Source organism: Neovison vison, chromosome 6 (genome assembly GCF_020171115.1).
Source record: "Neovison vison isolate M4711 chromosome 6, ASM_NN_V1, whole genome shotgun sequence".
Classification (NCBI taxonomy): Eukaryota; Metazoa; Chordata; class Mammalia; order Carnivora; family Mustelidae; genus Neogale; species Neogale vison.
This window is the reverse complement of record NC_058096.1, coordinates 222,243,320-222,264,212: the sequence shown is the minus strand read 5'-3', so window position 1 is coordinate 222,264,212 and position 20,893 is coordinate 222,243,320. Positions and strand designations below refer to the sequence as shown.

The window sequence follows — 20,893 nt, the reverse complement described above, 5'->3', positions numbered from 1 at the left end:
CTGTGTGATCCAGGCGCTTGACTCACCCTCTCTGAGCCTTGCTGCCGCCATCTGAGAGGTGTCCAGAGGCTCCCGATATCTCTGGGGGCAGGGGTTTTCACCAACTTTCTAGAGCTTTCTAGAACTTCTCAAAGGGGATGCTGCACCCAAAGATTTCTGGGATTGGAGACAACCCAAGACCTCCCCTTTTGCTGTGAGTGTCCGTCCAGGAAGCAGCTGTGTACTCCCCCCTCCCCCTGTGTCACTGTCCTGCTTCTAGTGGCCCCATGCCCTTGTTGGGAGAATCCCTGAACTCTCCCTGCATGGCTTAGATTCCCAAGGTCCCCCTGTGCCCAGGCTGCCTGTCCAGCTCCTTCTCCTAGTGCCGCAGGTCATCTGGTGAAGGTGACCTTCCTTAACCCCCTATTTAACGCCCCCAGCCCCAGCCCCAGCACCCCAACATCCCCTACCCTCTGCCTGCTCTGCTTTATTTCTTGTTCAGAGCCTAGCACCATCCGACGACAGGCTAGAATATGTCTGAGAACTGGGTTGGGTTTTGTCTGGGTCTCTATCTAGGATGTTAGGGGGGGGAGGCCGCAGATTTTGTCCTTTTGTTCCCTGTCCTGCATACAACGGTGCCTGGCACACAGTAGGCGGTCAATAAATGTCCTCAGGAAGAAGGAAGGGCCCCTCCCCAGGGCTGCTTGGTCAGCGTCTAGAGCCTGGGGCCTCACCCGCTCCCAGGCCCGGGTGTCCTTCCGCCGCTGCCTCGGGGGCTGCCCCCGCAGGTCACTTCCTGACCCCGGGCCCCAGTTCGCTTATCCGCACACGGGCGGGTAACAGGAACCCCCGCACATGGGAGCCCCCAGCCTTCACCGCTTTTCAAAAAATATCGTTATTGGCGTTCTGATGATCTCTCCTAATTGGCTCGGAGGAGGGGAAGAAGGGGTGGACCTGGGGCCAGCCTGGAGGCGGCGTCAGAGGCCAGGGAGGATGGAGTCCACGCCTCCTCCAGAATGAGGAAGGAGGACCCAGCGGGCGCTGCGGGAGGCAGACTGCGGTCCGGTCCTTCCCTCGCAGGCAGCCCGCCCTCCCCGGGGGCACCCACCCTCAACCAGTTTGGCAGGGCCGGGCAGGCAGGTCTGGAGATGGGCGGGGAGCCCTGAGCCTCCACACCTTCCCGGGCTCCTCCTCCTGCCCCCACCCGCCTGTGCCGGGCACTCAGGCCTCGCCGCTCAGGGCGCCCGGTGCCCAAGGCCGGGACGTCAGGGGTCTCTAGGGGTGCCCCCCCCCCCACGGGCCACTGCCAAGAGCCCTCTCCAGGGCCGGCTGGGCGGGGCGCCCTACCTCGGGGGCCGGGGCCATGCGGCCTCGTGCCCGCTGAGACCCCCGCCATGGCCCGCTCGCTGACCTGGCGCTGCTGCCCGTGGTGCCTGACGGAGGATGAGAAGGCGGCCGCCCGCATCGACCAGGAGATCAACAGGATCCTCCTGGAGCAGAAGAAACGGGACCGTGGGGAGCTGAAGCTCTTGCTGCTGGGTGAGCAGGGCGGGGACCGGACCGGGACAGGGATCGGGACCGGGACGGGGACACGGTGCCGACCAGACCCCCCACCAGGCCGGGAGCGTCTGGGAACGAGGAGGCAGAGGCACAGAGACATCCGGGTCCGGCCACCTCGAGGGGCAGGTGCTGCAGTGGAGGTGGCCTCCGGGGCAGCAGGCCCAGCCCGCCCTACCGGCTCCGGCGGCCTCGGTGTGTGGGGGGGGAGGGAGCCATGAGCTCCGCGCTGCAGCCCGCCCAGGCCCTCCCGGCGGCTGCGTCTACTCAGGCCCTCCCGCCCTCTCCCCGGCCGCGGGCCTGCCCCACGGAGGGCTTGACTATCCGCCGAGTGCCCTGGGCCCAGCACTGCCAGTGGGCTCTGACGGACTGACGGACTGATGGACTCTTCGTTCATTCGTTCATTCAAGAGACAGTGAGTGACTCTTGGGGCACAGCAGCCACGGGCAGGGGCAATGTCCCAGCCGCCGTGGACCTCATCTCTTGCCACGAGGGAGACTGATGTTAGCCCAGACACCAACAAACAGACAAAATAATTTCCGCAGCAAGAAGAGTGAGGAGGAGGAGGAGAAAACAGGGTAGAAGGGAGGAGTGACAGGGCTGGCACGTTGGAAGGGAGGCCCGGGAGAGCTCGCGGTCTCGTCCAGCTCACGTGTCCGCTCCCCACAGGCCTAACCCTGCGCGGGACATCCTGAGCCCTAGCAGGGACGGGAGGGGGGTGGGCTGGGCAGGTGTGGGGTGTCCCGGAGTCAGGGGGGCTGGCCGGCCGGCCCCGGGCCAGGAGGCTGGCCGTCTGTGCGGTGGCCTCGCTCTTTCCTGGCTCAGTGGGCGGGGCCCGGAGCGGTAGAGCCATGGGACCCCGGGACGGCACCTGCTTCAGGCCCTTCTCAGTCTAGGCTTATACGTAGTTCTGGTAAAAGGCAATTTAGTTTTCCAAGGCAGCTGGCCATTCAGGTCCAGCCTCCGGCCCCGTGGCCTCTCGGACCCCAGCTCCTGCTTCTCCCTCCTGTAACCCGTGGGTGACCACTTGGGTTCTTTGCTTTTTTTCATGGACTATTTTGTTTTCGTTCAATGTTGGTAAAATCGCCAATGAGGCTGTCTGAGCCTGGAAGCTTTTAATTAGGAATTTAATTGCTTTAATAGCTGTCTCGGATTTCTTCAGCCCGGGTAGGCTGTTCCAGTAATGGTAGGTATGGTACGTGATGTGTGATTGATTACCTTTTAATAATAATATGATTAGGGCTAGGTAGGCTATTTCTTCTTGAGTGAGTTTTGGTTGTCAATGCCTTTTAAATGCCTTGCCCGTTTCTTCGAAGCTGTCGAAGTTACGGGCGTTCAGTTGTCCACCAAACCCATCATCATCCCTTCCAGGCCGTGAGCCTTTGGGGCGGTGCCCTCTCTTCGGTGCTGTCTGCCTGCTTTCCCTCCGTCCATCAGGCTCGGGCTTATCAGCGCCGGTGAGCTTGTCCTTGCACACCTGAAGTTCACATGCCCGAACCTGAGGGCCTTTGCACGTGCTGTTCTTCTGGAAGCAGAACACCTCTGCACGGCTGGTGCACTCACTCCAGGCAGCATGGCCCATGCGTCGCCTCCTCCGGGAAGTCTTCCCGGACTCACCCGCTACAAAGGCCCCCAACCCTTCTCTTTCCTCCACTTGATCCATGTGATCTTTCTTCCCAGCACCCGCTCACTGACCCTCTCTTAGACTGGTTCACTGTTTTCCATGGTCTGTCTCGCCAGGGACACAGCAAACAGCACGAAGGTGGGGACCGTGTCTCTCTCGTTCATTCCCTGGTCCCCAGCTTCCGGCCCAGGAGCACGGTGACCCCGACAGAGAGCGGATGCTCAGAGTAAACTTTATAAATGAATAAGGGAATGGGTGAGTCCTGTGTCAGGGCGATGATCCCCAGAGCTGTGCCAGACCTGGGGAGGAGAGGTCCCCGGCCCCCACAGCTCAGACCGCTGCCCAGCCAGCCCCACTCAGGAAGCCCCTTCTGCTGGAGTCAGGTGGGGGGAGGGGAGGTTGTCCGCGTCCCATGAGCTGCTGGTGGCCCTGTGGTCTGTGATCCTGACCTGCCCCCCATCCCCAGCCCTGAGGGTGGCCTCCACACCCCCCTCCCTTCTTGAAAACAGGAATTGAATCCAAAAGTTATTTTTTCCTGGAGGTGGTTGATCTTTTTGAGGAAGCAGGCTGAGGGGCCAGGAGCCTGTCCCTGACAGGGAGCCATTGACGTGTTGGGGAGTGAGGCGCATCAGAGCGAACGAAGCCATCGGAGGAGCTGGCTCTGTCCGCAGCGCCGGAGGTAGATAAGATGGGGAAACTGAGGCTCAGAGAGGTGACGCAGTGAGCCCAAGGTCACGCAGCCTGGGTCAGAACCTAGAATTCTGGGTCCAAAGCCCATGCACTTGACCTCCCTGCGAACGTGCCCCCTGGAGAGAAAAGCCCTGATTCCTCAGTGACGGATGGGGAAACTGAGGCCCAGGGAGGTGACAGGATCGGTCTGGGATCGGCAGCCAGCCTGAGCCTGAGTTGGACATGGACGCTGAGCCGCCGGCCCTCCAGCTGCCCAGACCTGACTCCCCGAGCCCCCGAGGCCCCGTTTCCTGGAGCTGCCACCCCCTAGGGAAGGAGCCGCACGGGTGTCTCGTGATGACCAGGGTTGGCACAGCTCTTCCCGGTGTCTGCGAGGTTCCACTTCCTCATCCGTCCCCAGAAGGAAGCAGCCACTTCCCTTCTGGCCCGCCAGGTGGGCAGAGCTGTCCCTGCGCCCCCCTCCCCCCGCCCCACCAGGGGCTTTCCCGAAGCCGCCCGGGAGCCTGGGGCTGAGCAGTCCCGGCACCCTTCGTGGCTTCAGGACGGTCCTGGGCTGCAAAGAGGGGTTTCCACCGGCTGGAGTTTTCTGTCTGTGACCCATTCATGAGTCACAGGATCTGTGGTGCGGGTGGTGACCAGGATTTTTTTTTCCCTTTAACAAACCAGAGGAGAAGAGAGAAACATCAAGTTAGCTGTTGCTTTGTGAGGCCTGGGATTGCTCTCCGCACCCCCCGGGGGAGACCGAGGCCCCCCAAGCCGGATGATGTCACCTGATACTCTGATGATGTCGTCTGACACTGGGGTGACACCTCACCTGGCTGGCGGGCCGCACCCCGTTTTGTTGGTTTAAGAGCGGTTAGGGCTTAAGTCTGCTGCTGGCTGTGTGGCCCTAGGAAAATCACCTCCCCTCTCTGACCCTTGGGCGTCTTCTGCAGATGGTAAGCCAGTGAGGTCGCGAGAGGACTGACCGAGGACGGGCGCAGGTGGCTTTGGCCCAGGGCCGGGCGGACGCTCGCCGTGATTATCGTGATGGGAACTTCCCGGTGTCCCACTTAAAACCCAGGGGCTCTGGGCTCAGGTGGAGTGAGGTTTGCGTCCCAGCTCGGCCACCGTCGGCTGCATGGCCCACAACAGGCCCATGAGCCCACCTGGGACTCCGTTTCCCCACACGAACAGGGAGCCAAGAGCCGTCCTCCGGTCGGGGAGGCTCTGGTGCGGCGGTGCGTGCTGGGCTCAGGGCTGCGTTACTCCCACGCTGCCCCGCAGGGACATTGGCTGAGCTGGACGCCTCCCTTCGTAGAACCCAAGACACCCCGTGATCCTCAGACCCGTGTGGCTCCGCGCTGGACAGTTTCAGCCCGTGGACCCGTGGCGTGGGCTGCTCGGGTGCTCGGGGAGCGGGGAAACGCCTTATTTTGGAATAATTTTAGAGGTACAGGAAAATGGCAAAGGTAGGGCAGACAGTTTCTGTCGACTCCTAAACGGCTTCCCCTCGCGCTCGCGTAGCGGAGAGGGCAGCACGCTTGTCACGGCCGAGAACGTCACTGGTTTTCCGACGGGGCCACTTTCCGCTCCCCGGTCGCCTCCAGCACCTCCAGCTCACGCTGCACGAAAGCTTTCCACCCCCTTCGCTTTGCAATTTGAGACACGTTCAAACCTCGTGGAAAAGGGGCGCCCGATTCTTCTGCAAATGTTGGCCTTTTACCGAATGGCCTCGGTCCCCCTCTCAATGTGCACACACTCTGCGTGACCAGACATGTGTGTATGGCCCTCCTTTAGACAAGGCATTATCGTATCTACAATTTGTTTTATTATGTATTCACGTTTTTAATAATCCGTACTCATGTCTCCCCCGGAACTGCTTGCAAGTAAGTGGCAGGCCTGACGGCTTTTTACCCCTAAATACTTGACGGGCTTGGGTCCCCCCGCCAAGCAGCAAGGACCAGGAGCAGGTGACGGCGGAGGCTGGCACCAGCCCAGCCCGCACACCCGACCCACGGCGCAGCTGCTCTCCCCTTTCCCTGCTGGTGTCCCTCAGGGCAAGAGAAAAGCTGGTCTTTCTCTTGGACCTCGAGTCCCGTGGACTTAACAGATACCGGTTTCTCCCAGCCTGCCCTTGTTGCCCTCAGATATGTGGGGGTACAGAGCTTCTGGGGGGCTGATGCAAGACAAAACCTCCCCCCCCCACACCTCCCTCTGCTCCCTCTGCTCCGTTTCCTCTTTCTGGGCTCCAACCAGACCACCCCTTCCTTTTCTGCTGCTTCCTGTTCCTCCTTCCAGTCCGCCATCCTGTCCCTGGAAGGACCCACCGCCAGTGTCCCCCAGGAGCTGGGCAGGGCAGGAAGGTGTTGGCGGGACCTCCTGGTACCACGTGCCCTGCCTGGCTGTCACACTCACTGCACAAAAGAGGAAACAGAGGCACACCGGGAGCGAGGGTCCAGAGCTCGGACAGCGGCGGGGTTGAGCCTTGTGTGTCTGACTTTCCAGCCCAGGCTGTTGGAGATCCTAGTGACGCTGTCGCAAGCCCAGGGCTGGCTTTCTGGGTGTGGGACCAGGGTGGGCCCACAGCGCTCTGGGCTCAGAAGGGCCTCTTCTCGCACCTGGCCCGTGAATCGTGCAGTCGGCCCTACAAGGACCCTCTGATCCCTGAGCAAGGTCTTGTTGAGTCTGTCCCCCGAAGAGCTCTCAGATGTGCCCTTCTCTCCACCTGGGTCCGGCCTGTCTTGCCCGCCACAGTCTATCCTTGCTACCTGGGTCAGGTGTTCCACACCCCACCACCCTCCAGGGCTCCTACCTCCCTGGGGTCAAAGTCCAAGTCCTCTCCTGGTCCCCAGGCCCTGCACCACCAGTCCCCTTCCCTCCCTGCCCTCCCCCTCTCCCTCTTTCTCCCTCCCCCATTCTGCCCCAGCCAAATGGCCTCTTCTCTGTTCCTCCAGACTACCAGGCCTGATTCTGCCCCAGGGCCTTTGCACGGGCTGCGCCCTCCGCATGATGTGCCTTTCCTCCACATTTTGGCACAAGAGCAAGCTTCCCAGACTTCAGATCTCAATTCTACAAATTACCTCCCCTGAGAGGCCTTCTCTGACATTCAGCTAGAATCAGCTAAACACGATTTATTCTATTCTATTTCCTTCATTAAAGTTTCTGCCCCCAGAATTACAGCAAATAGTAATAATAGTGATTCGTACTGTAGTCAGGGCATTGACTGCTGCTAACAGTGAACCCTAGGCTGACCTAGCTCGCACTGTCTAGGCATCATGTAAGCCAGGGCTCCACGAATTTTCGTGTACAAGCAGACAGTACATATTCTCAGTCCCGGGGGCCGGACGGCCCATCTACCTGTATCGAGGACACAGCCATAGATCGTTTGTATGCACACGGGCACGACTGTGTGCCAATAAAACTTTATTTGTGGACACTGACCCACGAATTTCACATCATTTCTGTATGTGACAAAATAGACTTTTTCAAAAAAATTCCTTTCCATCATTTAAAAATTTAAAAACTATAACCGTAAAAAGCGTCCGAGGTTTCAAAGCCGGCCACGCAGAAACAGACGGCCCGCAGGATAGTTCGCTGCCCCCCACCCCCGGGAGCCCCGGCCCGCAGGATAGTTCGCTGCCCCCCCCACCCCCGGGAGCCCCTCACAGTGAACTCCTTTCCTGGGAGCTGGCGGGCAGGGTCTGTCGCAAACCCCGGCTTACAGCGGGGGAGCCTGAGGCCCGGAAGGTGAAGGCCATGGTCCCGGGTCGCAGAGCGCGGCCCTGGCCAAGCCAGGATTGGGGCCGTGAAGGCATGGGGGAGGCGGGGAGCGCGGCGGGAGCCCCAAGGCTGAGCTGCCCGTCTGCCTCCCCAGGGCCCGGCGAGAGCGGGAAGAGCACGTTCATCAAGCAGATGCGGATCATCCACGGGGCGGGCTACTCGGAGGAGGACCGCAAGGGCTTCCGGCCCCTCGTCTACCAGAACATCTTCGTCTCCATGCGGGCCATGATCGAGGCCATGGACCGGCTGCAGATCCCGTTCAGCAGGCCTGAGAGCAGCGTGAGCATCCTGGGGCCCCCCCTCCTGGGTTTCAAGCTGGCGGGGGCGGGAGGGGGCCCTGGACCTCAGGATGGGACCACGTCCCTGGAGACTCCCAAACCCAGGCTGTATCCACTAGGACCCCCAGGGCAGGAGTGCACCCTCAGACCCCAAAGTCCAGGACCGTGTCCCCTCAGACTCCTCAGGTCAGGATTGTGTCCCCTCAGGCCCCCACAGGTCAGGACTGTGTCCCCTCGGATCCTCCAGGTCAGGACCACGTCCCCTCAGATCCCCAGGTCAGCATGTGGGGCATGGCCGAGTCCTTTGGGCCCCCAGATCATGTTGGGTTCATCCAGCAATTTCCTGGGGGTCTTCCGTGCATCCCAGGTGACTTGGCAGTGGCTCCCCTCTCCTGCCTCCCCCGTGGACCCTCCGGCTCGGTCATCTCTGGCCCCCGCGATGGCCAGGGCGGGAGTCCTGAACCAGCCCCTATTTCACCAGAGGAATGTTGGACTGAGTCCTGCCTGTCCTGCTGCGGGAGGGCCGCTGCGCACGCACATGTCACATCCCTTTCTCATTAAATTTTATTCGGTGACGCTCCCCACGAGCTCTGCCCTTGTAACCGATCTCCATGTGCAGCAGGCAGGGCTGGTGACGGCAGATCCCTGGGACATATTCACCTTGCCTAACTACAACGTCGTGCCCCTTGGACGGCAGCTCCCCAAATCCCACCTCCGCAGCCCTATTCTGCTCTCTGCATCCATGGGGGTTGCCTTTTCTAGACGCCTCATGTGAGTGGGGGCCCTGCAGTGTTTGTCCTTTTGTGACCAACTTATTTCCCTTAACGTGATGCCCCCACATTCTTTCGACCGGTTACCTAATGCAGAATCCCCTTCTTTTGTAAGGCCGTGTAATATTCCGATGTGTGTGTGTGTGTGTGCACGCTCATGTGCATGTGAGTGCGTGCGCGTGTGCATGTGTGTGGGTGCGCGCACCACGTTTCCGTTATCCATTCACCTGCTGGTGGACACTTAGGTCGTTTCTACACCTTGGCAGCTGGGAATGGGGCTACAGGAAACACGGGGCATGCTCATATCTTTCCAAGATCCTGATTTCAATTATTTTGGTCAAACACTCGGAAGTGGAGTTGCGGGATCCCGGGGTAGTTCTATTTTGATTTTTTGGAGGAAGCTCCATGCTGTTTTCCACAGCGGCTCCACCAGTCTGCATTTCCCCCAGTGGGGCACAAGGGCTCCAGCTTCTCCACATCCACACCAGCCCTGTCCTTTGTTTGCTTTTCATAATAGCCATCCCGACAGGTGTGACATGACCTCACCTTTCTCGAACCAGAAAGCTTCTGATTTTGAATTTGAGCTGGTCCAAGGACTTTGGGAGACCAAATGGGGCTGGTAGCACCTGGTAAAAGAATGTGGTCTATTAAAAGTGATGAAAGCTCTCAAAATGTGCCTGGAATGTAGTAGGGCACAGTAAGCAGGAAACCCCTTCCGGCTGGGAGCCATCGTCCCCATCTCCTCGATGCAAAACAGGAGGCTCAAGGAGGGGAGACACTTGGCTAAATTTTCACAGTCCACAAGTGGAAGACCAAAGATCAGCACCTGCTATCCACCCCACCACCTTTGGTTACACCGCTTTGCTTTACAGAATAATGTTTTTATTGAGATAAAACACACGTGCCAGAGAAGCCCGATGGTGAGCTCAGTGAATCATCACAAAGCAAAGACACGTGTGTAACCACTGCCTGGGGCGAGAAGGAGAAGAGAGGCCCCTTCCCAACATCGCTACCCAACCCCCCTCCCAGGGCTAACCACTATCCCGTCTTCCATCAGCATCTCACCTATTTTTGAACTTCTCCTACATGGAATTAGATGGAAGGTTCTGCCATGTCTGGCTTCTGGCACTGCACAGTGCAGCGCATCTGTAATTCCTCCATCGTTGGGGGTATACTTGTGGTTTTTTCCTTTCCACCATATATAGTTTATGAAAACCTGTGCATTTCTGTTGGGTATCTGCATAGAAGTCGATGTGGGTCAGAAAGTGGATTAGATCAGGAGGAGACACCAAACTGTCTCCAAGCAGGAGTGTGTAAAGAGTTCTGCTTGCCCCAAATCCTAGCCAACACCTGATGCTGTCCCCTCGTTGTAGCCATTCTGGTGCGTTCTTGGTCATCTTTGATTGTGGTTCTGATTTGCATTTCCCTGGTTAATAAGGCGGTTGCACACCATTTCATATGTGTGTTGGACATTTGGATATTCCATTTTTGTGAAGCACCTGTTCAAAACTTTTGCCCATTTTTGTTTTTGTTTTTAGTTTTGCCGATTTTTTTTCTTTCTTTCCTTTTTTTTTGAATATCAGTTTTTTTTCTTACTGATTTGTAGCATATTCTTTGTGTGTTCTGGATATGAGAACTTTGTTATGTATTTTGCAAATATTTTCTCCCCATCCGTTCCTTGCATTTTCATGGTGTCTGGATGAATAGCTCTTAATTTGAATGAAGCGTGTCAGTCTTCTGGTTAATAATGTGTTGTTCGTGGGGGAGGGAGGTTGAAGCCAGACTGAGATGTTTTTCTACCCCAAGGTCATGATAAAACTCTCTATTGCTGTCTTTTAAAGGGGGCTTTGTTGTTTCATATCTAGATTTACATTGCACCTGAAATTGATTTTGGGGTAGGGTGTGAGGCAGGGATTATGTTGCTTTTCTTTCACCCCCCCTTGCCTTGCTTCCCCCAGGACAGATATTCAATCATGCTAATACCTCTTATGCTTTTCCCACTGTACCACAGTCTTATCTTTGTGATGAATCAGGTGTTCAAATGTACCTGGACCCACTAATGCTCACTGTTCTGTTCCATTGGTCTTTTTATGTACCTTTGAGTGACTATCACTTCATGTTAACAATTGTAGCTTCCTAATATCTAGGTTTCGAGCCTGCTAGTGTAAATCCTGCCACTTTGTTCTTCTCCAGAATTGTGTGGGCTACTCCAGGCCCTTTTGCATTTCTACATAAAGTTTAGAATTACCTTTTCAGTTTTTACAGACACACACACACACACACACCCCTTCACATCTTTCTGGGGTTTTAGTAGAATTGCATGGAATCTGTAGATTAATCTGGGGAGAACTGGAAGCTTTCAAAAATGCTGAGTTTTTCAATCCATGAACATGACACAGCCCTCCGATTATTTAGCTCTCTTAAATTTTTCTTAGCCATGTTTTCTATATTTCAGTGTAGAGGGCTTTCACATCTGCTGTTAGATTTATTCCTCAGTATTTGATATCTTTCAGAACTAACTAACTAACATGTAAATGAGATTTACATTTTTAAAAATTTCCACTGGTTAATGGTTAATATACAGCCACCCGTTTGATTTTTGTTTATTGATCTCACATTCAGGGACCTTGCTAAGTTAACTTGTTTATTCTGACAGCTCATCTCTAGGCTGTTTGGGATTTTCTACCTATAGTCATGTTACTTGTGAATAACCACAGCATAACATATTCCTTCCCAAACCTGATACCTTTCCTTTTTTTTTTTTTTTTCCTGTTGTATAGCACTGGCAAGGACCTCAATATGGTGTTAATTAGAGATTGTGGAAATCTGAGTTACATTCCCACTCTCGGAGGAACACACAGTTCACATGCATGTGCCCAGATGCACAACCACACACATGCAGATTCACAGGCATCTACAAGCCCACATGCACATACACCCATGTGTGTGCACAAACCAGCGCACACACCCGCACATGCACAGGCCAACACAGGAAGTCTGAGAGGCACGGACGCCCTCCTGCTAGAAAGAAAGGAGGAGAGATGGAGTGGAGGTTGCTGGGAGGAAGAAGGGGAAACACGCAGGGCTGCTGGGCAGGCAGCTCGGGCTGCGCGTGCCTCCATCTCCCCGAGAGACCTGGCCACAGGGCTTCATTGCACTACCTGGTCTGTGGTGGGGGGTCCCGTAGCAACTTGCCCCCTAGGCATCCAAGAACTAGAACTGATGTCCCCACTGTGTTCTCTGCTGCCTCTCTGCCCTCTGTCCGGGGACACACAGGTGCGGAGCAGAGCAGAGGGGTGGAGCAGGACTGCAGTGTGGGTGTGGGGGGCTCCCTAGCAGAGAGAGGCAGTGACTTGCAGGGATGTGTGTGACCCTGCCCTGCCAGGCTGTCCTGAAGTTCCCTGTGCTTCCCTCCCCAGCACTATGCCGGTGTGGTCATGAGCCAGGACCCCTACAAGGTGACCACTTTCGAGAAGCACTACGCCGTGGCCATGCAGTGGCTGTGGAGCGACGCCGGCATCCGGGCGTGCTACGAGCGCCGCCGAGAGTTCCACCTGCTTGATTCGGCGGTGTAGTGAGTGTGGGGCTGCGGGCGGCGGGTGTGTAGTGAGTGTGGGGCTGCGGGCGGCGGGTGTGGGGGGCAGGGCTCAGCTGGGATGCAGCCAGTGAGGATCTCCTCCCGGGGATCGCTCTTGGACAGTCAGGCTCCAGGCTGGTGGGCTCCGGCTGTGGGACATGCTGTGGGGTGGGCTGGCTGTGGACGGTCTTCCTCCAGAGTGATGTCGTTCAGGGGGACACTGACCAGCGGTGACCTCATTCCTGGGGTGACACTGCTCATCATCACACAGTGACACTGTCCTGAGTACGATGTTGAGCTTCTAGGGTGATTTGACAGTTGAGACTTTTCTTGGGACAGATTCACTGGGTGACAGCTCCCCGAAGGTGACTTCCCCCTCCCCCCGCCAAGTGAGACTGTTCTTGAGTTCATACTGTCCTTGAGGTCATGCTGATTTTCAGCTTGAGGGTAAAACTGCTTCTTCCCGATGCTCCTCCAGGTCAGGGTGATGCTCTGGGCCACATGCAGAGCCAGAGATCCTGGCCCCTCCCTGAGCAGGGGCCTCACTGGGCTTTGGGTGGGGGGTCTGAGAAACAAACTAAGGCTGCAAGACTGGGCCTCAGGGCTCCTCCCTCCACAGCTACCTGTCCCACCTGGAGCGCATCACTGAGGAGGGCTACATCCCCACAGCCCAGGACGTGCTCCGAAGCCGCATGCCTACCACTGGCATCAATGAGTACTGCTTCTCCGTGCAGAAGACCAACCTGCGGTGAGCTCACAGCCCAGAGTTGGGAAAAGTTTCCTATGGGAGGGCAAAGGAACTGGGGCCCTGAAGGATGAAGAGGAGTTTCCTGGTCCCAGTCCTCAAGGGCTTTCCAGGCTGAAGGGGGCAGAGCCAGATCTAGACACCCTCAGCCCCCTTACAGCCAAGTCTGAGGCTGGAAGATCCCAGAGTGGGGCAACCAGAGCTCTCGGAGGGCAGGTTTTCCTAAGGAGAGGACATTGGTATTAGGGCATTGAAGGATGAGTAGGAGATCATTAGGATAAATCTTGAAGGGCTGCTGGCTAGGGGGAACAGCGACTTTGTGGTCAGTGGTACTCCAGAGGGATTGATTCAGGGCTGGGGAAGCTCAGAGGGTGATCCTCTTGGGGGGTGAGAATGGAGGTCAGGAGACGCAGGAGGGGGCAGGAACCATGATCCAAGCAGGAAGGGCTGGTAAGGGCAAGCGCAGCGGGCATGGGATGGTATTGAAGGGGTGGTGCAAAAATCGTCTTGCATGTGGAAGGGGCAGGACTAGATGAGTGGAAGAATCTGAAAATCAAGGTGATGGGGTCAATGTTGGTCCATGGTGGTGGCAGCAGCATGGAGGAATTCGATTAGACAATGAAGTCATTTGGGGCACTAGGGTCTGAGGAGTCTGGTGCATCTGGCAGGTGGCTGGACACACACAGGCCTTAGCTGGAAGGTGGAGGTATAAGCAGCCAGTGCAACAGGGGCTTATCCAGGCAGAATGATGGCCAGTGTCAAAGACTAAGGCAAGGTCAGGAAGAGTACGCTGAGAGAAGTGGCTTCTGGGATTGATGATCTCGGCAAGCTCGGTGTCCGGGGGCTCCTGGCGGGGAGCTGTGCAGGGCGCAGAGGGGGGGCCGGACACAGGGGTTGTGTTCACTTCCCCCATGTTGACTCCCACGCTTCCCCGGATGGACCCCTCAAACATGCTCTTTTGGCCTTTTCATAGTCTTTACAAGGATGGTTCATCATTTTCCGTTTGCTGTCGGCCTCCTCCCCTGAGGGAGAGCCGCAGAAGGCCAGGGGAGGAGCTTGATTCTCCTGCTTTGCTAGTGGTGATCAGCTCAAGATTAGAGTGGAAGTTGATGAATGTGGGGGGATGAATGGACAGATGGAACGCGAACGGGTGGACGGACGGGGGAGTGTCTGTGCGTGCAGGTGTGCCGAGGTGGGTGCGTGGGCGAATGAATGGGCGGACGGCTGGATGGAAGGATGGAGGGGTGCGCGGGTGATGGATGACAGACGGTGGGTGGTTGGACAGACGCACGGATGGGTGGGGGGGTGGGCATGTGGGTGGAAGAATTGGTCAAAGTTTAGGAATGAAAATAGAGGTTGGGGAAGCTCCCAGGAGAGCCCGCGCTGAGGTGCTGATTTTCAGGGGGGAAGCCTTGAGTGTGTTCTTAGGCCAAGGACAGAGCTAACCCGTGGAGTGAGGGCTCAGAGGAAGCTGAGACTCCGAGACGGGAGGCTGGCAATGGCATCCCTCACACCCGTCTCCATCCCCAGAGCCCTGCTCTCAGCCAATGCACCCCTCGTTCCGCTCTGAGCTTTCAGGGAGTCCCAAGAGGGCCAAGAGGGTTTGGTTTGGACTCAGGGAGCCACAGGCACCACAGGCACCAGCCCGGTTTTCCATACAAAGGGGCAAGTCCCTTCTTGCTCTGGGGCTTCTGGCATTTCCTGTTGGCTGCCTGGGTAACAGTCCCGTCCCTGGGAAAATGACGCAAGCCTTGTTATCAGTGACCCACATTTCTTAGAGGAGAGAAGAGGAAGACGGGAGGGCTCAGGCTTTTGTTGCGGTGTGTGGAGGTGGAGTCTGGGCCCTTGTCCTGGGCCACACACAGACAGGATGGTGTTGGTCCCGACAGAACAGTGCACACGTCACAGATGGGGAAACTGAGTCCTGGACTATTCTGCAGTTGGTTCCAGGTCACCTGCCAGAACCAGGGCAGACCCTGGATGTGTCTGGCCTGCTGTCTTCTGCCACGGGGTGGAAATCAGGCATCCCAGCACAGAAGCTCAGCAAAGTCTTCCCTCCCATGCCTCAGTTTCTCCATGTGTAAATGACCCAAGAGTAACACCTGCCCCACGGGGCTGAAATGCACTCACACAGCAGAGGCATTGGCCCGGAGCCTGGCCCTCATTCCTGCTGCTATTAAATATGGATCTTGACACGCCCCAGATGTGCCTGGGGTCCAGGGTGCCATGGCAGGGGGTCCTGATGAGGTCTGATGGGGGTGATCCTTGGCAGGATTGTGGACGTCGGGGGCCAGAAGTCAGAACGCAAGAAGTGGATCCACTGCTTCGAGAACGTGATCGCCCTCATCTACCTGGCCTCGCTGAGTGAATACGACCAGTGTCTGGAGGAGAACAACCAGGAGGTGAGGGCCACCGCGGGTGCAGGATGCGCTGCCTCCTGCTGGCTCGGGATGTGGAGCTGAGCAAAACACCCCACCGCCACTCTTCCGTGGTCAGAATATGGAGTCTAAGATACAGATCCATAAACACCCCGGACTCTCTCTCTCTCTCTCTCTCATCCTGAGACATGGCCCCAGGAAGCACAATGCAGCTGGCCTGGGAAAATGGGTCATGCCCCAGGGAGAGCGTCCTGCTTTTATTCAGAAAGGCTGGGCATTGCTCCTTTGTGAACCCTTCTCCTCATTAGGACCTGGCTCGCTTCAGACATTTGCGCTTTTAGGGGTTAAAGTTTCACACACCCAGTCTCGGGAATCCAAGGGTCGATGCTAAAATTTTGACTGTTAGACCAAATGCAACAGAATAAACTTGAGGTCATTCTGCTATAAATCTTGGTCGAATGCAGCACGCCCCACCCCCACCCCTGCCATGTCCTGGTTTGCTGGGGCTGCCGTGACAAAGTGTGACAGCCTGAGGGCTGGAGCCACAGAGAGACATCTCCTGTCCCAGGGCTGGAGGCCACAAACCCCAGATGGGCATGTCAGCTGATTCTTCCGAGCCTGTGAGGGAGACTCTGTCCCCAGCTCTCCCTACTTCTGGGGGTCGCTGGCTGTCCTTGGTGTCCCTTGGCCTGGAGACACGACACCCCATCTCTGCCTCTGTGGTCACATGGTCTTAGCCCCATGTATCTCTGTCCAAATGTCCCCTCTTTATAAGGACCTCTGTCATGGGAGGTGACAATCTACTGTGACTTGTTCTCAACTAATTACATCTTAGAAAACCCCTATTTCCAAATAAGGTCCCATTCTGAAGTTCTAGAGGGAAATGAACTTGGTGGGGACACTAGTCAAGCCAGTAGAGGCACACAAAAGCATGGGCACAGCCCCTCTGACCCACGCAGGAGCTGGGGAGCCCCAAGTTCTTGGACGTTAGGCTGACAGCCCCACCTCCCCATGGGGAGGAGTGCTCCTCTGTGGGCCAAGCTGGCCACTGGAGTAATAACTTACCTGTTCCCCCGACCCAGAACCGAATGAAGGAGAGCCTGGCCCTGTTCGGCACCATCCTGGAACTGCCCTGGTTCAAAAGCACATCTGTCATCCTCTTCCTCAACAAAACTGACATCCTCGAGGAGAAGATCCCCACCTCCCACCTGGCCACCTACTTCCCCAGTTTCCAGGGTGAGTGGTTCTAGAACTTTCTATACCCTTCATCTCCCGAAAGCAGCTCCCAAGACAAATGCTGGTTCAGACTCTACCTCGGCTAGAGTCAGTGGAGTTTCATATGTGATGGGACAGACCTGAGGTCCAGACCCAAGTCCTGAGTCTCAGTGCCCCCCTCTACAGGATGGGGAGAAAGTGACAGCTGCCATCATTCTTGATGCGGTGCCTTCAAACAGGGGCCTCTAAGGAGGCGGGTGTCATAGATCTCTTGTGTCGGTCTGCCGTAGAGTTCATTGTCATAAGCCACACCTGAAAGGTGGCAACAACTATTTCCAGAATCAGCCTAGACCTTGGAGATTTCTTTTTTTTTTTTTAATCTTTCGTAGTCATCTCTATCTAAGATAGAAGATGCAAAAAGAAACCAGTGCCTGACCTTTGGACAAGTCCTTCCAAGGCACAGGGCTCAGTTTTCATTGATACGGCAACCGTCTCACACGCGGTACCCGTAGCAACGGTCGTGTCTTGGCGAGGGTGCGTGAATCAGGACTATAACCCTACCCTGGGCAGGAACAGGTTATATTCTAAAGAGAGGGCAAGTGGGGTTTGGGTGCGTCCCAGGAAGGGGTGAATGGGCTCGAACTCTCCTTGGAGGGCCACTGTGAAGGGACTTGTGGAAGTACCCCAGCTGAGCGACAAACCGCCCGCTAAATCGGGGCTTAACATAGCCCTTTGACATCACTCAAGTTTTTGCGCTGCAGGAACTTGGGAAGGGTTGAGGCGGGTGGGCTCATCCTTGATGCGCCTGGCATCAGCTGAGGTGGCCGCGAGCGAGATACCCCTTCGACTTCCAACACTGTATGTCTGATCCCTCTATGCCCTCTTCCTCCCTGCCTCCCCGTCCTTCCCTCTCCTGCTCTCTCTTTCTCCCCCCGTCTCCCTCTACATGCCTACCTGGCCCCATCTGGTGTCTCCTAATCCAGGTCCTTTCATGAACCTTGGGCTTGCTCACAGCATGACTGTTTTGGGGTGACCAGACTCCAACCTCAGGGGGTTGGCAGGGGGGAGCCTCAGAAGTCTCAGATGGCAAGAGATGCCTCACTCTATTGGTCAACCAAGTCACTGGGGCCAGATCATACTCAAAAGGAGCCAAAGAGACTCCCTTCTCGATGGCCAGATGGCACCCACGTACAGGGAGGGGAGTGATGGCTGATCCTGGAGACAAGCTGGCTTCATTTTCTGGGGCCAAAAACCAGGTGGCAGGAAACCACCGAAGTGTATCCCCCTCAGGTAATGAGGCCGGAAGTGCGAAATCAAGACGTCAGCAGGACTGGTTCCTTCTGGAGGCTCTGAGGGGACATCTGAGCTAGGCATCTCCCCTAGCTTCTGGGGCTGCCTGCAATCCTTGGGGTTCCTTGACTTAGAGACACAGCGTTCCAATTGGCCTCAGCCGTCACGCGGCCGTGTGTGTGTGTGTGTGTGTTTCCTCTTCTTATATGGACGCCAGTCATGGGCTACCAGGCCCACCGCAATCCAGTATGACGCCATGGCGGGCTAACTAATGACAACCGAAGACCGTATTTCCAAATAAGGTCATGCTCTGAGGTTCTGGGTGGACAGGGATTTGGGGGAATGCTAGTCACCCCAATACACAGGCAACCATGGCAGATGCCGCTATAAACTTGGTGACATCACCATGGGTGTGACCTTTGGCCTTGTCAGGTCTCAGAGCCCACGGGAGCCCCTCTCAGCCAATCAGACCAATCAGCCAATCAGATTTGGGGGCCTGGGAGACAGATGTCAGCTTATTCCAGCATGACAGACACGACCAGGAGAGTTTGGGGATGTGGAGAAAGTGGAGAGTTTTGAAGGATTATTTCTTTCACATCAAAGGAAACCTTCATGACTCACCTTTTTCTCCCAGCCATAGGCTGGAGAACTCTTTCCCAACTTCTGGCACTCAGTCCTTCCCTCTTCTGTACTAAATAACATCTGTGATTATAACAACAGCTCACGTATCAAACCCCATTGGAAGCACCTAGTGCAGCAGAATTCCTTCTTCTCACCACGTAGAGGTGGGGAAACCGAGGCACAAGGAGGTGCAAACACTTGCCAAAAGCCACACAGCCGGGGAGTGGCAGAGGCAAGATTCGAACCCAGGCAGTCTGGATCAGGAGCCAGCAGACTTACCCGCTGGGGATCCTAACTTTCTGGAAGAATGCCAACAACTTTCTCATTATTGAGTACAGAGCCCTCTACAGGACTGCATTGAATCCTCACAACTCTGGGCGGCTGGGGACGGTTGGGATCCCCATTTTAAAAGTGAGGGAACTGAGGCTCGCAGCAGTTGCGGGGACGACTGAATAAGGCAACCCAACTAGGAAGTAGCAGAGCCAGGCCGTGGGCTCTGGCTTGAGACAAAGACGCAGACAGACACAGAGAGGCTGAGCATGTCAGCAGCCTCCCCAGGGTGGCCATCCCTCCCCTTCTCCTGGCCTCGGTTTACCCATCTGCCCCTCTCAGAGAGACCTTTGTCCGCAGCTCCAGGTTCCCAGCCCCTCAGTTGCAAACCCAGACACGTGAGCTTCTTTCTTTAACACGGTTCTGCCCAAAGTCCCAGAGCCCAGTCTTATTGGTTCATCCCAGGTCATGTGTCACAACTGAGTCCATTCTTGAAGCTCCCATTGGCTGGACCTGATGGTCATGTGACCCTGTAGAAAGACCAAAGATGGCGCCCGCCTGCGCCGTGCTGCGTCGTCCTTGCCGGCCCTGCCGCCCTGATGAGGGAGAGTCCGGCCCGCGCCGCGGACCGCGAACCCTGACTGGCCACTCCTCTCCCCGCAGGCCCGAAGCAGGACGCGGAGGCAGCCAAGAGGTTCATCCTGGACATGTACACCGGCATGTACGCGGGCTGCGTGGACGGCGCGGACGGGAGCAGGAGGGGGCCGCGCTCCCGGCGCCTCTTCAGCCACTACACGTGCGCCACGGACACGCAGAACATCCGCAAGGTCTTCAAGGACGTGCGGGACTCGGTCCTGGCCCGCTACCTGGACGAGATCAACCTGCTGTGACCCAGGCGCCGCTGCCCCCGGGCTCGCCCGCGCGTGGCGGGCGGGACCTGCGGGCGGCCTGGGGCTCGCGGAGCCCGGATGCCCCCGTCGCTCAGCCCCAGGTGCGGGCGGCGAGTGGGTCGCGGGTCGAAGGCCGGTCGCCGCCTGCCCCTTTCCCGGCCCTCCCCAGGCCCTCCCTTGCCTCCGTTTACCTCCCGGGAGAGGGAGCACACGGGCCGCCTGGGACGGCAGGGCGGAGGCAGAGTGAGGGGGCCCTGCCCTGGGTAGGGTCTCCCCGGGGCGGAGGCCGGGGACCCCACGGAGGCGACGCGCCAGCCCGGTGTTGGGGGCGGCGGCGTGGGGCGGGGCGGGGGGGCGACTTCGGTCCCAGGGACGGAGTCTGGCGCCCCCTGGCGGACGGGAGGCGGCGCCTGCCGGCCTGAGTCCGGAGAGCGCGGGGACTTCCCTGTCCCCGGCGGGAAGAGAGACCCCGAAAACGCTGCTCCTTCCAGAGTCTGTGCCTCCAAGCGTGTCTCGCCCTGTTTACAGACCAGGGAGGCCGAGGCCCACGCGCTTCCCCCACTTCCCAGGCTGGGGGCCCGGCGCTGCGTCTCACGACCTTTCTCTATTTATTCCCCCCCCACCCCCCAGCGGGGCCCCTGCGAGACATTAAAAACAGGACAGGCCGGACACCTGTGATTTCTTGGGGGCGTCCTGGGTCTCACTGCACGGCCCCTTCTCAGGGCGCCTGTCCCAGGTGGGGTAGCCGCGTGGAGAAGGTGGGGACAAGTTGCCGGAGTCCATCCACCCGTGCAGGGCACGTCCTTGGTGCGGGACCCACGCGCTTGGAGCGTGGAGGTGGCGTCGCATCTCTGCCCGGCCTGGGGCGGTAGGGAGGGTGCGATGGGGGCTGGCGTTGGAGCCCAGCCGCGTTGCTGCTCACCCCGAATTCCAGGAGCCACCATCCACCTCTGATGAAGGTGGAGATGCGGACGGAGATGGTCCCACTTGCCGCAGACCACGGTGCCCCAGAGTCCTCAGCCCACCTCTGTTGTCAGCGGGGAGACCCACACAGAGACATGCAGTCGTTTGACCGAGGCTCCCGCCTGTGGTTTGGTGACATCAAGATACTGATTCTTTGCACGCTTTTTTTTTTTTTTAAACTTTCATTTATTTATTTTTTTAAAAGACATTAGGTATTTATTTGACAGAGATCACAAGTAGGCAGAGAGGCAGGCAGGGAGCGGAGTAGGCGGGGGGAAGCAGGC

The 20,893-nt window shown here is 57.3% G+C and overlaps 1 protein-coding gene across 1 annotated transcript; it reads left to right on the top strand.

Moving 5' to 3' along the window:
- The first annotated feature begins 1,358 nt into the window (after positions 1 to 1,358).
- GNA15 (G protein subunit alpha 15) lies at positions 1,359 to 19,646 on the top strand. Its single transcript, XM_044255462.1, has 7 exons — positions 1,359 to 1,518; positions 7,707 to 7,891; positions 12,080 to 12,234; positions 12,857 to 12,985; positions 15,255 to 15,384; positions 16,443 to 16,596; positions 19,420 to 19,646. Exons 1-7 carry the CDS (start codon positions 1,374 to 1,376, stop codon positions 19,644 to 19,646), a joined length of 1,125 nt encoding a protein of 374 aa, XP_044111397.1. The 5' UTR covers positions 1,359 to 1,373.
- Positions 19,647 to 20,893: the final 1,247 nt, after the last annotated feature.